Source organism: Prionailurus viverrinus, chromosome B4 (genome assembly GCF_022837055.1).
Source record: "Prionailurus viverrinus isolate Anna chromosome B4, UM_Priviv_1.0, whole genome shotgun sequence".
In the NCBI taxonomy this organism is placed as follows: Eukaryota; Metazoa; Chordata; class Mammalia; order Carnivora; family Felidae; genus Prionailurus; species Prionailurus viverrinus.
In genome coordinates, this window is record NC_062567.1 from 41,502,695 (window position 1) to 41,515,462 (window position 12,768).

At 36.5% G+C, this 12,768-nt stretch overlaps 1 protein-coding gene across 1 annotated transcript; it reads right to left on the minus strand.

The window, feature by feature from the left end:
* Positions 1-3,230: 3,230 nt before the first annotated feature.
* LOC125171026 (NKG2-A/NKG2-B type II integral membrane protein-like) lies at positions 3,231-12,360 on the minus strand. Its single transcript, XM_047868059.1, has 6 exons — positions 12,123-12,360; positions 11,731-11,808; positions 11,225-11,278; positions 10,589-10,740; positions 3,602-3,705; positions 3,231-3,351 (listed from the first exon to the last, which is right to left on the minus strand). Exons 1-6 carry the CDS (start codon positions 12,307-12,309, stop codon positions 3,231-3,233), a joined length of 696 nt encoding a protein of 231 aa, XP_047724015.1. The 5' UTR covers positions 12,310-12,360.
* Positions 12,361-12,768: the final 408 nt, after the last annotated feature.

Sequence of the window (12,768 nt, forward strand, 5' to 3'; positions counted from 1 at the left end):
AATAACACACTTTGTGAGAAGACTGGGTTTCTTGAGCATTAAGGGGAGGCACAGTAATTGCACCTTGAATTCAAAACACGAACACAGACACAGAAAAAATTACTCTAGTGTCCACACATGATGCGTATTGAATTTCTCCCCTTTTTTAAATGCAAATTTCTTTGATATATGATCAAAATGGTTGCCATATGGCATTTCTGATGCCTGGCTGTTTCACTGGGTGAAAGGAAGAAGACAGTTATAGGGCTTTGGTTTGATGGAAAATGGCCTTTATTGGACATTGGGAAAAGCAAAATATGAAGAGATCACAGACAGCAAGAATGCCATGTGCTTGGGCTTTATTTTAAGGATCTGTAGGCTTTATATCATTTATTATTATTTATTCCTCAGAACAGCCCTATGAAGTTGCTACAATTAAGACCATCATGTCACAGGTGATGATGCAAAAACATCAATTTCTTAAGCCAAAACCACTGAAATCTAGTGATTACTTGTGTCAAGAGGTACTGTTCAAATACTCTTCAAGGAAATATGAATAAGATACTATTTCCATCATATATTCCAGCAGAGAAAACAACCAGAGCAGTTATGTAACTGAGTCCCAGAGCTAGGAGTGGGCATTTAGAAATTACGTGAAGTGACCACTTTCAATGCCAGTGTCCTTACACTTTTTAATTTTCTGCTTATAACTTATTTCCTCAAAGACCATGTTGAAAACATCTATACTATCATGTCTGTCACTGTATAAAACTGATTTACAAAGATATTTGGCACAGAAGACAAAAAAACCAAATGGGAAGTTAAGAGAGTACTAAATTTTTAATCTATTTCCAAACAATTTCGTTTACAAACTTATCTATCTCATGAAGTATTATTAAAAAAAAATTCCTATGGCTATAATGGTAGATTAATTACTTTCAGTGAATCTACATTTCTTCCCTCTAACCACTGTGAAAAGAGTGTAGTCTACAGGCAACAAATGATAAATTTGCCCCCGTGACTTGTTTCACAATATAACGTGTGTGGGAATGTGATAGGTTATGAGTTCAGAGACCAGGCACTAAGAAACACATGTCAGCCAGTTGCTATCTCTGCTATGCAAGCTCATATACCAGGACTTGAGCTGCATCTGTATGTAGTCTGGAGTCAAGTCCATAAAGGCCCAGACTTGATCAATCCTAACAGAGCCAAACCACAAACAGGTGAATGAAAATTAGATGCTGAATTTTCAATGGCAGTGCAACCTTGGGTTGTATGAAACACAACTTTAGCGATTAGTTACAGCTACCATAAACAATTATATTCAATTCCTTTTGAATATTCACATAATTTTTCTAGAAGAGTGTAGGGAATATGTAGAGAGAAGAGTGTAGGGAATATGTAGAGAGAATACAAAGAATATGTCTATCTTCACAGATATAAATGCATATGAAATATGAATTTATTTTGCAAGTAATAACCGAGTTTAATTTCTTTCCCTCTTATAATTGAATTAGGGTGGAATATCTGTGAATCATACCCTAATTACTCACGTTTGTCTTGAAATCTGGCAATAACTAGCCATTTGACCTACACAAATATCTGTAGATTTTAATTTTTGGTTTTCTTATGTAACATTTTATGTTTTGCATCAAAGTGGTTTTTTATTTTTTTATTTATTTTTATTTTTTTAATGTGAAATTTATTGTCAAATTGGAAGCTAGGTGAAATAAGTCACACAGAGAAAGACAACAAAGTGTTTTTAGCATGGCTGTAAAGACTGACAGAAGTGGGTACATAAAAAATTGAAAAAAACTAAATGTCATTCAAAATAGATGAACCCAGTAAGGAAAACAGCATATAAGAAAAGGTATCAAAGGGCACTGGTTATTATCCAATTAGAAACCAATCTCTACCTCGAGATGAGTGTAACCTTTGATTGTGTGGCACCAAGAGAGATTCGGAGAGTACACTTTGGTTCCATTCTTGGAGGAAGTGGGGCTGATCTGAATGGCTCTTATACAGCAACCCTGTGGTTGTTCCATGATAACCCTGAGGGGCCATTCATTTAGTACTCTCATCTCCAAGTCCACCCTCAGTGCCCTGTTCTCAGAAAACGGTGTAAGATCCTATCCATTTTCTCTCTTGTCATTTCACATGAAGTTGACTTTTGTCGGGAAGAGACAATGGAGAGAGAGTGCAGCAGAAAGGGCTCTTCTTCCTGGCTTCATGGTGTTGTCTCTCCTTTTCTGCCATGGCCTGGTTGCCAGTTGCAGTCCTACAAGAAGTCCTGTGTACTGGTCCTCCAGCAACTTTCTGTAACCAGTCTGTCAGTTTCTTGTCTTCCGGTCTTTCCTCCTGATGTTCTGACAGGGAGTTCTTCCTGTTTCCCAGTCACAGCCTGAGATCCAGCCTCACCAAGTTCAGCCCGAGGAGTGTGGAGCTGCCCTGCCCCAGGAGAATCCAGTGAGCATGTCTGCCATGAAGCTGTGTGCACCCACATCGTCCTCGATGACATCTAAATCCCATCTTCAGAGAGCAGACCTGGCTTCCCAGTGATCCCTCCTTTAATTCTAAGATATTCTTTGTAATTTTATTGAACTTAGTAGCCTTTCCTCTTAGTAAGCTTTCCCTTACAAGTAGATAATAATTGTTTACCTCGACTTCCTTCCTTGTTTCTGTCTCCTGACTCAATTCTGACTGATATCCTTGTCACCCTGGAGTGTTCAATCCTCATTTGGGGCCCTTAAACGGCTAGAACAAATCAGCTAATTTGGAAATAGAAATGGAATTATTCACTGTATTGAGAATTTTACACTAATGTTATGATTTGTAGTTAATATATATTTTATTCTACTAAATAGCAAAGCATAAGAAATAAATAATATATACCAAGTATATTTTTTTACACTAATATAATTACATTTGAGAACAGTTCCATAACACCAAGAATGAAGCCTCAAGTACTCTTTGGACTTTGGGCGATATATATGCATTGATGCGGATTCATCCTTGGTAAGAAATGAAACATTCTAGTGAGTGATGTTGATAATGGGAGAGGCCATGCACATGTGCAGACAGGGACAATCCAGGAAATCTCAGGAGCTTCTTCTTAATTTTGTTTTGAGCCTAACATTACACTAAAAATATTATCTTAAAAATATGCAAAGAAAATAATCATACGGATTTTGAAATAATGAGAGATGTATTTTTTATAAATGGTGAAATAACATTATGCCCAAATGAGGTAACTAAAATGCCTGGTGCTTACAAACATATGGTCTTATTACTGAGCAGGGTGCTAAATAAGTTTTTTTTGCACGAAAATCGAAATATGGACAATTCTTGTCACTCTCTGAAGATACTGACAACCTGAAATACAGAGAATTATGTCTCATTAATCTTACCATAAGGTTGCTTATATCTCTTACTAGGTACCATAGTATTTTAATGAATAAACCATCCATTTTGACTCATATATCTCAATCTCCATATTTCTCATACCATTTTTCTCTGGAAAAACTTCAACTACTGTGTTTATCTGATTGTTCACACATTGCTGTTTTTCTTTCTAAGAACAATTCCTGTGAGGCATAAAATAAAAAGTTGTCAGGAGACTTACACTTCAGAAGAAAATGTTAAGGCTTTTGGCTGCACAGATGAACTATGATTTCTTCTCTGGGAGCCTCTAACCCATGTAGTAGCAGAGAGTAAATTCAACAAAAACTATGAGAAAATAAAATTTATTGGGAGTCAAATACAAGCTCTTATACTCACTTGAATTCTGTAATAACACATAAAAGTTCATCCTTTCTTCCTTTCTAGACACTTTCAAATTATAATATAATGTTACACGGTGGACACAAAAGTATAAAATTGTCTTAGTAGGACTAAGTGAAGAGGACAAACTGACCGTGAAGACAATTTCAGAGTTTAGAAAATGGGTCACAGGTTAATAACTTATGAAATAGGTACATTGGAAAAAATCCTAGAGATTCAAGGCAGAAGCACATCCGTCATCTTCTTGCCTAGGATGCTCAGTGTCTCCCCACCTGCCCACCCCTGGCTGAGCGATCAAGAAGACTGAAATGTTACAACTGGGAGAAGCTGCAAAAAGAGCAAGGGTGCTGGTGCCATAGGTGGAGACTTGATCAGCAGTAATTAACATCAAAGGTAAAAGTCACAAGGTCATAAAAATAAGCAATAAGAATTTGGAAAACATTGAACAAAACTATCAGTAGACAGGCTTCAGTGGAGAAGATTCTGCCATAAATGTTTGGCAACAAACAATAGTAAATCTAGGAAAAATGACATGCAATGCATGTTTACTGAAGTATATTTTTAAAATGTGTCTACCTAAAAAGTAAAAAAAAAAATATGAAGAGAAATTTAAAAATGTCTTCCAATGAAAGGAAAGCATAGGTCAATAGAAACGTCTGCTGGGATAAGTTGTTCCACGTATTAGAACAAAAGTAATTAAAGTAATATTTAGGGGCACCTGGTTGGCTCAGTCGGTTGGGCGTCTGACATCAGCTCAAGTCATGATCTCACAGGCCGTGAGTTTGAGCCCTACATCTGGCTCTGTGCTGACAGCTCAGAGCCTGGAGCCTGCTTCCCAGTCTGTGTCTCCCTCTCTCTCTGCTCCTCACCTGCTCAAGCTCTGTCTCTCTCTCTCTCTCAAAAATAAATAAAAGCACTAAAATTTTTTAAAAATAATAAAAATAAAAGTCATATTTATAAATATATGAGAACTATAAAGAAAACTTAGTTGAAATAATTGCATGAACATGTGATGGCAGCAATTTAGCAGGTAGGAAATACCAATAGAGAAATAAAACTATATGAAGAAACCACAGAGAATCTGAGTGCATAAATCCATACCGGAAATGGAAAATCCACTCAAGTAGAAAAAAAACTGATGAATTTGAAGGAGGAACAAAATTTATTTATACCTTAGGATGAGAGAGAAAAAAGAGAAGAATTTACAATTCAGAGACTTTCAAAACAGTATCAGGAAAGCCAGTGTAAGTCTAAGTAGAATATGAGAAGAACGACAGAGGCAGAAGAAAACAGGACAACTATCTTAAGTCACGATGAGTAAACAGGTTACTAATATCATTTAAAATATTTATAGACACCAGAGACTTAGCAAACTGCTAACAGAATGAGCACGTACAAATCCACGTCTCATGACACCATAATGAAATGACCAAAGAACACTGGCAAATACAGACGAAGAAATACTCTTGAGGGAAGAGAGTAGATTGTGAAGTGACTCAAGTCAGTGTGAAAATCAGGGATGGCTGACACGTATTCCACCTCCATCAGACTTACGCCACATTATCTAGGACAGAATCCATATCCGTGTCCTGCACACTAGTTCCGACTGGAACGGGATACAAGCAGCAAGATGAAGGAACAGAAAGACACAAACCCTATCCCCCAAAGAAACAATCCCTTAAAAATAACCAGACACAAACTCATGTGTATTCAGTCTAATCAGTTTTGATAAAGATTCCAGGACCATTCAATAGGGAGAGACAGAATCTTTACAAAAGGTGTTGGGAAACTGACTTCCCACATGCAGAAGAATAAAGCTGGATGTTTACATTTACACCGTATACTAAAATTAACTCCACCAAACCAGACCACAAAGGAAAAGTTCATTGTAGACAAATGGGGTATATCAACCTAAACATTTCTGTGCACTAAAGGGCATGATCAATGATGAGAAGAAATAGTGGAAAAAACACTTGCAAATCATATATCAAACAGGGAATCACATCTAAAATATATAATTAGTCTACAATTTAGTACCAACAACATCAAACACCAAAACACAATTAAAAAAATGGACAAAGAAATTAAAAAGACATATTTCCAAAGACAATATATATTGTGAAAAATCATATGGAAAGATGCTAATGATCAGAGAAATGCAAATCAAAATCATGATGAGTTATTACCTCATACTCTTTAGGATCAATTTTACATAAAAAAAAAAAGCTCGCGGTGCCTGGGTGGCTTAGTTGGTTAAGTTTCCAACTCTTGGTTTTGACTCAGGACATGATCTCACATTTGTGGGTTTGAGCCCCACATGAGGCTCTGTGCTGACAATGCAGAGCCAGCTTCAGATGCTCTCCCTTTCCCTCCCTCTCCACCTCCCCTGCTTGCTCTCTCTCTTTCTCTCTCACAACAAATAAATAACATTTTTTAAAAAAGGGTCAGTGAAGAGGTCGACAAGGAGGAGACTACATACTGTTGTTGGGAATGTAAATCAGTCAGCCGTTATGAAGACATGTATGGAGCTTCCTCAAGAAATCGAAAATACAATTACCGCACGAATCAGCAATCCCACATGTAGGAAACTATCTAAAAGAATTGAAAGCAAGATCTCAAAGATAGATATACACCCATGCTCACTGCAGCATTATTCATTAGAGCCACGGGGCAGAAGCCACCCAAATGTCCACTGATGGATGAATGGAGAAAGAAAGCGTGGTATACACATAACACTGTAATATTATTCAGTTGTACATGGAAGGAAATCCTATCATTTGCTACAATATGCATGAAATTCCAGGACATTATGCTAAGTGAAATAAGCCAGTCATACACATGAAAAAAAAAAAAACCTGTTTGATTCCACTTATAGAAAGTATCCAAAGTACCAAAGGGATAGAAACAAGTAGAATAGTGGTTGCTCAGGTTGAGGGGAAAGTGTTGAAGGAGAATTATTGTGCAGTGAGTTGAGTTCCAGTTTTACAAGGGGAGCGCTCTAGATATCCTTTGCAACAATGTGATAGTTAGCACTCCTAACTTAAACTGGGTGCTTCAACTGGTTACGATGGATGATCTAGTGAAACGCAATGTAAGATGTGCGAGAGTATAGGATTCCCGCTATATGACACTCTGGAAAAAACAAAATTATGGAGACAGTAAATTGATCAGTGGTTGACAGGGTTTAGGGGGAAGGAAGGATGGATAGGGGGAGCACAGAGGATTTTGAAGGTCAGGAAACTATTCTGTAGAACTCCATAATGTTTGATACATGTCACTATATACTTTCCCAAACGCATAAAATGCCCAACCTCAAGAGTAAGCTTTGAAGTAAACTATGGTCTTTGGCTAGTAAAGATGTGTCAATACAGGTGTATTAGTTGTAGCAAGTGAACCACCCCACTGAGGGCTTTTGAAAATGAGAGAGTCTATGAACTGCTCCTGCATTGACACATAGACAGTAGGGGAATACAGCATATACCGGTGCTATGTCTGAATTTTGCTATGAACCTAAAACTGATCTAAGACACTAAGCTATTTTTTTAACATGGGTAATGTGTTAAATTCTATGTTATGGGGTCATGGTATTTTCTGCAACAGCTTAAAAAATAAAATCAAAGTCAAACCCACAAAAAGAGGTGATCTTGACAAGGGCAGGAGAAAAACAACTCATTATATTTAAGTAAATAACAATATGATTAAAAGATGAGCTCTCACTGGAAAAATAGTGAAAAAAAAAAAAAGAAAGAAAGAAACCCACTACCTGTGTGCGCGCGCGCACACACACACACACACACACACACACACACACACAAACAAACAACCAAACAAAGCAAAAAAACCTGTCAAACAGGAATTAAACATTCAGAAAATAGTTTTTTAGAAAACAAGATGCATAAAGACCCCACATTAGACACAAAAACGAACAGAATTTATTCTGACTACACCTGCCTTTCAACAATGTTCTTCAAGCTACAAGTAAAATGACACTAGATGGTAACGCATATCCGCAAGAAGGATTAGAGATCACCAGAAATGATAAATAGGTCGGTAAATGTTTAGATCTGCATGTGTATTTTCCTCTCTGAATTTCTTGAAAAGATAAGATATTTGCAGCCATAATTATAACACTGTATGGTGGGATCTATACTACAAACCTTATATTTTTAGCATTTGTTAATGTGTGTGGTACAAAGTCTCCACGAATGCTTCCCTTCAGGTTTCCAATGTGAAAGCATGAAAGCAGAGAAGGTAAAGAGATGCATAGTTTGTGTTCAGAAACCAGTGCGAGCTGGCTTCAGTACAGCACTGTTAGAAGTACAGATTTCCACTCTCTCTGACAGTGGGTTGTTCCTATGAAAACTTGCCTAAGCTGAAATAGTGTAAATTGAGGAGGCAAATAGCACTAATTTACATGAAAAAATTGCTGAGCATTCCTGTTCCAAACATTCACCACCACCCTCAAAACACAAAACACAAAAAATAACCTCTCTTAGGCTTTTCTGATACCTCAAGACATGCCTTGTGAATGGAGAGGTACAGAAAATCAATTGAGATGAAGCACAGACACTCAAAAATACAGTTCAAACCTACACCTGATACTGATATACAGAGTAGATTGCTTTTTGAGAAATGAACTTGACAGGAACAGTCTTGCTCCCCGGGCTGTGAATGCTTCTCTAACAGTAAAACTAGCCCTGAACACAATGAAAGGATTGCTATGGAGAATACATGGTAAAAGAAGGCATTTTGGATAGTAAGGAAGAAAGAGAGGACAAACGTAAGAATAAAATTCTTACCAGGTATTATGGACTTTCCTTCACCTCCTGTGTTTTTGAAATTGTTCCATATTTGAAGCAAAAGTATCAGTATGCATGTGATTCTCCATGTAAGCAGAGAAATATTTAGGCCACTTGTAGTATAAATGGGACACGGTAATGGACCATAAAGGCAAGTAAGTCTCTACATTTTACTCGAACTGCTGTGGGTTGTGATAGACTGTGTAGACTGTGACCTATGAATATACAATCATCTATATAAAGATATATAATATCTATATTGCTTATATCAAGGATATTAGAGCACGTGTGTACATATATATATAACTTTATGTATATAAAGTTACTGATGAAGAAAAGACCAACTTTGCTATAAATGATGCTCCGTCAATGAGGTAATGATGTAGAAAAATACAACTTTCACTCTTATCTCACAGCCTCAGACATAAAGCATCACAAAAAAATGAATTCTAGTTGGATCATAAATCATCATGGAAAGTTAAAACATAAAGAAATAAAGAAAAAGGTAAATGCAGGAAAATAATACAGGAAATTCTATTCATGATTTTGGCTAACTTCTGAAATAGGTCCATAATACTCATTGTAATGTACAAAACGCTAAGTAGGACCATGGTAACATTAAAATTCTGATCATTAAAAGACTCCTATATGAGAGTGAAAATGCAGATGCAGGTATTTGCATCTTAAAAGCTCAAAAAAGAGCTCATGTCTAAATATGACAAAGACATCTGAGAAGTGGAAAGAAGACACCATCCTGGAGAAATGGGCAAGAGACACAACCCAGCACTTCTCATTCTCACAAAGGAGAATAGCCTTGAGATTTACAACCCAAGAAAATGGTAGTGTGTCTAACCATCAGAACCTTTAATGAATGTTTCTGAGACTGCTGAGTTTTGGATCAAAAGCCTATTTGGTACAATGTATTTTACACCATAAAATAGAAAAATGTAGGGATAATTAATATAGTGAAATATACACATATCTATGTCTGTGCAATTTCCTACTAATGCTTACAGGGAAGTGTAGTATAATTATACATGAATATGATTATGTTACACTTACACATTATTATTTTATTACAAAAACCATACATTTATTTTACATAAATATATAATATGTCGCTATGTGCAATAAATGATTATCAATATGATATGTGGAGGAAGACATAGAAAAGACTTCTCCTAACATAATTATTCATAATACCCACATACGAAAAAGGAACAAAATTTTTGAGAAAGGTTTTTAAAATCTCATATTCATATGAGAGCAGTGAATATTCACAAACTGTAGACAAGTGTGTTAATATAGATGGATGACAAGTAGTACCTGGGAGAGAAGGGAGACACACATAAAAATGCACCCTGAATGATTCCATTGATATACAGCCCCAAAATAAGCAGAGATATTTCATAAAAGGAAAATGTGCAGGCCTGATAAAGGCTCTAAACTTCAGTCTCATGATGTAATTCAGAATTGTGTGATTCTAACTACATTGTAATCAACGTGCACAATCATATGCCTAGTTTCCTTGATGTATTGTAAAATTAAATAGTAAAGTTAATTTCAGACAAAAGAGCATTTCTAGAAGCACAGATTCCTTTGAAAAGCAAGAACTGGAAATTATCAAATGTACATTCAAGGTATAAAACTATAAATAATGTGTCATAGAGTCAAACCATGGAATATTAAAGACTAAAAGTAATAAACTAAAAATACATATAAAACCATGGATAAACTCTACAAGCGTGATATTAATTGCAAGCTTTTCCTTTTTTTTTTTTAACATTTATTTATTTTTGAAACACAGAGAGAGAGCACGAGCAGGGGAGAATTAGAGAGAGAGGGAGACATAGAACCTGAAGTAGACTCCAGGCTCTGAGCTATCAGCCCAGAGCCCGATGTGGGGCTCATACACAGGAACCTTGAGATCATGACCTGAGCCGAAGTTGTAGGCTTAATCCACTGAGCCACTCAGGAGACCCATGTAATGACAAGCTTTCAATAGAATCAGGAAACATTTGAAAACTTACCTTGTCCTCTTCATCATCATAGTAGAGCAGGTTAGAGTTCTTAGAAGTGCAGGACGTCAAACTCTCCTTCCATGATTTTCTCTCAGTGCTAATGTAATAGCAATTGTTGGAATACGTAAACCACTCTTTCAGACAATGACAACAGAGACATGCTGGAGAGAGATAATACGAGATATTATCCAAAAAGCTTTGAATATTGCAAAATGTAAATTTACATACTGTATACGGATACACATATGTGTACCTACCATATTCATCTATCCTCACAAGCTGGTAAAGTTAAAACAAAACACACACACACTCAGAGAAGAGTTAGGCTTTCATCTCCTAATTTAAGTGCCCAAATAAAGCGACCACAAAAATGTCCATCTCTACCTGTCATGAGAGTCAGTGAACAAAACCATCTTCATGGACTGATTTATCTTTTATCATGTTATAGAAGGAGGAAATGTGAGGGAATTGTTAACAGCAGGTATGATGATTTTGAATGAGTATTTCCCCATCAGTTCTGAAAGTTCATTAAGCGATTTTTGAATTCACTTTTTCCAAAAGAATCTGTCATCATCTTTGCCTACTTGAAGATAGAGCTAAAATAGACACTAAACTAATAACAGAATTTTGCAAGGGATGTTGTACCTTTCTGGATTGTCGTTTCCAGGGATGTTTTGTTCTGCTCTGGTCCTTCAGTAGCTAGAACATTAAAGCAATTCTCAAAAAACATAATATTAAATGAAATGATCATATAATAATTGAGTTTCCTAGTTTAAAATTGGGTATGCTATTTTACCAGAAAAATTTAATACAGTAAGGAACATGAGAGAGAAAATAATTCAAAAGCTTAAAAAACCAAACCTCACTGTCTCTTACAATATTTGGTTTAAGCAATCTCAAGAATTAATGAATGTTTCACCATAAAGTTTCTTCTATGACTTGTATTCGAGTTATTAAATCCAAATATATGTTTAATTCTCCCTAAATTTCTTCTGTTATTTCTACTTTAGATAAACTCTAAATAATCATTCCACACTTAGAGCACACATGCATTAAAATGAGACAATAAATTCAAAGTGTTACACAATGTGTTGAGGAACTAATGATCAGTAAGGTGAAAAATTCCCTTAGTCATTCAAACACGTACTTACAGGGAATAACAGCTATTGTTACCACAGTGGACATCAAGACGAGGCAGAGGATTCCCAAGATACCGGCAATGAGCTTCTCTGGACATGAAGGTGAATAGTAGGAAGAGAAAGGCAAACACTGAGAAAGGATGCCCGCAAACAATCATTTAGGAGATTTAGAAACAAGAGAACCCACAATGCACAGGGAATCACATACAATAACCTGCACCTCAAACCCATCACTATCATTGGCATCTTCTCTCAGAATATACCAATGCGTTCAATTCCAACCTCCAGCTCTCATCCTCACGAATGAAAACTATGTGAGATCACTTCCTACTCTTTCCCTACACCCCTACACCCCAACTTCAAATCCTAAACAGACATACTTGTCTGCATTACATGTTTTTTACCTTTGCAGGGAGAGTTCTTGCCATTCCCTTGAAGGTCCCGAGAAGCATTTTGAAGATTCAATTCTGCATAGGCTATCTCCTCCTCAGTTACTGAAATGGAACTTTTCGTGCCCTTAGGTTGCACTTGCTGTCTTTTTGAGCCCTTAGCATGATGGAGTTCCGCATAAGTCACGCCTTGGTTGTTCATGTCTGCAGCTGAGTAGTGTCAGCTACAATGTGGATGAAACTGCCCTGAAGGTCTTGATCAAGAGTGTGTGTCATGTGCTGACGACATTGCTAGTACAGTGACACCGTGTGGGGTGCAGGGTGAGGGAGACTCCTCGTTTGCAGTTGAACAATAGAAAGTCTGGTACTAACTTGTGTAGAGATTGCAATAAGTGTTTCATGATAGAATAAGTGGATTTTTACAATAATAGCAGAATAGTATTGGTTGCAAAACATGTAAAGCACTAAATTAGTGAAGAAGAAAGGAATTCATGAATAATAGTGCCCTCATTAATGTAAGGTCAGATTCCACAGACATATTTCAACACTATTAGAATAACCAGATTAATTAAAGTGCTGTTTTACAAAAAAGGGTTGTATCAATTTTGACAATGATAAAGCCCATTATTGGTTGAAAATTAGGTGCTCTAAGATTGGAGAA

What these genes read in the sequence shown, in the direction of transcription:
- LOC125171026 (XM_047868059.1), bottom strand. Translation starts at nt 12,309, where the DNA reads ATGAACAACCAAGGCGTGACTTATGCGGAACTCCATCATGCTAAGGGC. An exon ending in ATGATGATGAAGAGGACAAG is followed by an intron (nt 3,706 to 10,588) that starts GTAAGTTTTCAA and finishes ATTTTCTCATAG; the next exon opens with TTTTTGTTGAATTTACTCTC. An exon ending in TTAACATTTTCTTCTGAAGT is followed by an intron (nt 3,352 to 3,601) that starts GTAAGTCTCCTG and finishes TCTGTATTTCAG; the next exon opens with GTTGTCAGTATCTTCAGAGA.